This window comes from Carlito syrichta, unplaced genomic scaffold, assembly GCF_000164805.1.
Source record: "Carlito syrichta isolate Samal-C Ts95f unplaced genomic scaffold, Tarsius_syrichta-2.0.1 Scaffold288311, whole genome shotgun sequence".
Lineage (NCBI taxonomy): Eukaryota > Metazoa > Chordata > Mammalia > Primates > Tarsiidae > Carlito > Carlito syrichta.
In genome coordinates, this window is record NW_007232407.1 from 92140 (window position 1) to 96136 (window position 3997).

Here is a 3997-nt window from a genome sequence, read left to right on the forward strand (position 1 = left end):
GATATTTGGAATCTCGCTTTGTCGCCCAGGCTCCAGTGCAGTGGTGTGATCACAGCTCACTGCAGTATTTTTGTAGAGATGAGGTCTCACTGTGTTGCCCAGGCTGAGATCAAACTCCTGGGCTCAAGCAATCCTTCCGCCTTGGCATCCCAAAGTGCTAGGATTACAGGCGTGAGCCACCACACCCAGCCATATTTGTACTCTTCATATAAACATCTTGGATTTGATTTTAAGTAGTTTCACTGTGTTTATGTACTAACAGGTTGCTCTCAAGGGAGTGGCATTTTACATTACGCTCACGGCGACAGTCAGCAAACTCACCTATTGAAGCAAGGTAAGAATGAAGCATTTGAGCATACTACTCTCTTCACTTTTCCTATCCTAAATGTACATTTTTTAAATGCATAGGAAGAAGCTCCGTGGGCACTGGTCTCAGTGGTGGGAAACGTCCTAGTCAGGAAGAGGACCCGCAGAGTATCGGTCCTAAAGTCCAGAGACAGAGCACTAATTAGGTAAATAATTTAGAGCTTTACATCTTGCTTTAGTGGAGTGTGTAATAAATATAAATTAAGATAGTTTCCAAAATGTAGCTAATCTCTACTTTCAAACCAGAGGATTTTGAGGCATAAATTGTTAAGCATTTGTTACAAAATCAGCTTAATTTTTGGATAAGAGAGATGCATCTGTACTGGACAAATTGCTGTACTCAGTTTTATGGTCATCTGAATTGATCTTTAAATATGAAAAGCTTATGATTTTGTGGTCAAGTTTTTTCTTAGAAAAAGGCAGTGTTTTCACTTTCTTACTATGTGACCATGAGTCTAAAACAATTTCAATGGCCTTTTTATTTTGGTGGCATTAATATAATCTTTTTATGAACTTCCCCCCAAGTCCTTGCCTCTTAAATGTTTATGAATTTATTTTATCTGTCGTGATACTTCTAAAATCCAAATTATTTCCAGTTTGGGAATAGTTTAAATTTGTTAAAATGCTGGCCCTTTTTAGAAGTATCAAAATTTATACCTACATTCAATTGAATTGGGTTTGGGATACTATTTTTTGTGTGTGTATGATTTAAAATAATATAAAATATATTTATACAGTGCATTTGCCAGTTTTTAAAAATTTTTTGTTTCTTTAGTTATCTTAAAGTGTTTATACTTCTATTGCTTATTTTTTATGCCAGCCATTAGACTATAAATATTTTAAAGATAAGACCAGTAAACACTCAATTTTTTATCATTAAATTATTTGCAATCAAGCTTTACCCAGTTTTCCTCCCTCCTTAAATCACAGAAAACATTCAGGAGGAATGCTGTTCCAGCTGAAATTGGTGGGGAGTTCAATACTTTACAATTAAATTATTTAAAAATGTTCTTCATTAATGGAAAGCAGTTACATTTTGAAATGCATTGTTTCTAATGATATTTCTGTGGTTTTTAACTTTTTAATGAATTTCACACAGCACAAATGGTAATTTGTATATAAAGGACTTGGTAAAAGAATTTGCTTAATGTAAATATAGTCACAATTAGTATAGACCCATCAATATATTTTTGATAATTTTTCATGTATGGTAAAAGTTAACAAATTGATATTCTGATATAAAACTCAAAGTTTTGAGAGTCAATATGAGAAAGCAGGAGGTTTTTAGACTTTCTTAAAAGACTTTGTTAAAATTTTGGGACGAAATTTTGCCTTATGTTGTTTGATCTAACTTTGCCCTCTTTGATAATAGTGTTTTAGAAAATGTGCATAATAAAATTGGTAGTTGTGGCCTCTGTTAACACAAACAATATATGTTTCAAAGCTTTATGTAAACCTGTTCTGACCCAAACTTGTGGAAATGTCATGTGTTAAGTTCTCCTTGTCTCCCTTTCTTTGTTCATTTATAGCTAAAGTAATATTGTTATTAAAGTAAATGCAAATATGAAATCTTGTGTGCTTTTGGGGTTTTCTTCTTTTTTTGTTGTTGTTTTTGGTAAGGTAGAAAACATAGTTGTGTGAGATCTGATTACAAATCACAGAGACAAATTCCATAAACCACACATATCACAATTTTGAATGAAGGAACAGCTGCCATATATTTATAAAACAGAATTTTTCTAAGTTATCTGCAAGAAACATTTAAAATCAAAAGGTTTTTTTTTTAAATTTTTATTTTTCCAAGTAATGGCACTTACAACAACGAATCAGGCAGTATTGGATAACGTTATGAATGAGGGCTCTGGAGTCAGATACCTGGTTCTGCCACTCATTAGCTTTGAGATCTTAGGCAAGTTCCTAACTTTCTATGCCTTCTTGTTTCTCATCTACTAGATGGGGATGAGAGTGGTATCTGCTTTGCAGTCCAGTTCCATGTATATTGCTCACAGCAGCGCCTAGCATGTGGTAAGCTACTCAGTACGTGTTAGCTACAGAGCTGCCATGCTGTGCTGCTCCCTGGAGGGTACAGTGCACAGTCTGCAGCTGTATGCCACAGCTCTGGTTAGCTGCCATTATTATTATTGTCCCTTTACTGTTCTCTAGTAAGCTGACTTTTGCCATTCTGAATTATAACCAGTGGCTTTTCATTTTCCCATCTTCAATAATGAGAGGTATTTCATATGATGAGTGTATTTAAAGATAGCTGGAGATGAATTTGAGTCAAAAATGTGGAAGCAATAGCATTTAAATGATAGGCATTTTAAAAAATATCCTGGGTAATAAATTAGCAATGAGCAACAAAGTCCATGGAGAAGCAGCAGCAACAGCCGCTGCTACCACCTGTGCCTTATTTTTCTCTTCTCATCTTAAAAAGGAGTCATATTTTGCTCTTCCTGATACCTGTACTTCACATCCTATTTGGACCTGTGTACAGTTAAGAAATCCATAGACCTGGGAATTACCATCACCATCAGTTTTAAGATGAATAAATAAGCATTTCCATAAAAGCATTATTCCAGCAATAATATGTCCTGGCATATCACTTATAAACGTAAGGGGATTTTGTTTTGCCTTTTTAGGGGGGCTTCTGGAATGAGTTTGGTCTAAATTGTGGTCCCAACGAATCACTGAAAGGGAAGTATCAGTCAGTGTGCGCCACTTGAAGAGAGGTGCACTGTGTTTGAATACAGTATTCTCCCCCTAACAGGAAGGGTTAATGTTCTAGAAATCTTACCAGTGGTTGAGGGATTTAAGACCTTTTTTTCATTCAGCAAATAATTCTTGAATTCTTATTACCAAAAACTGCTGACAACGTGGAAAAATTGAATTGAAATAGCCAAACTTTTGAATGAACCATGCAAAGTCCTTATGTTTTTCACCTTTGCTTAAAATAGTAAATCTGAGGTATAAAAGGCTGATTGCTTACTTTTGAATGCATCTCTTACACACTGGAAACTTGAGAATCTTCTCACAATTCAAACATGTTTGTAATTTTCTTTTACGTATCATGCATGATGGTAGTTTCATGCCCTCTTTCTCCCTTCAAGGATTTTCTCAGATTGTATGGTCCTAGAAATGCACTGTTTATAAATATTTGGGATAGAAAAAACTTTGAGTTGCATTTATTTAGCACAGCTGGCTTAGCTAAGTTGGTCAGTGTCCAGTTTTTTGCCATCCATGTTTTGTTTTCTTATCCTTGATGCAGAACTAAATTGTCAAGTTATGATTACAGTCTGCAGGGTTCTAGGTGGTCATTCCTCACACAGTTACATGGAGGCCTAGTACGAGCCGCCAGCACCTTGGTGCACCTTTCTGCTCCCTCCTTCCTGACTACGATGGCAGCTTGTCATTCTAAGTCCTGAGTTTACTACATTACATGACTTCCTTCTTTTTTCTGTATCCTACTCTAATTACCTCTTCCTAAATGCAAGTGATTCAGGAAAAAGTATGCAATAAATCCATGAATTTGGCTAATGTTTCCTGAGTTCCTACTGTATGCCAACCATTATTCACAGAAAAATAAGTATCCACAATAGGGGTTTTTCTGTTTGGTTTGGGTTTGGGTTTTGAG

The 3997-nt window shown here is 35.5% G+C and overlaps 1 protein-coding gene across 1 annotated transcript in view; it reads left to right on the plus strand.

Moving 5' to 3' along the window:
• The window catches only part of CRY1 (cryptochrome circadian clock 1), a 30940-nt gene extending 29005 nt beyond the window's left edge, over positions 1 to 1935 (plus strand). Inside the window, exons 10-11 of the mRNA XM_021710214.1 lie at positions 263 to 334; positions 409 to 1935. Coding sequence (XP_021565889.1) covers positions 263 to 334; positions 409 to 512 — 176 coding nt within the window. The 3' untranslated portion in view covers positions 513 to 1935. The remainder of the gene's footprint in view (positions 1 to 262; positions 335 to 408) is intronic.
• Positions 1936 to 3997: the final 2062 nt, after the last annotated feature.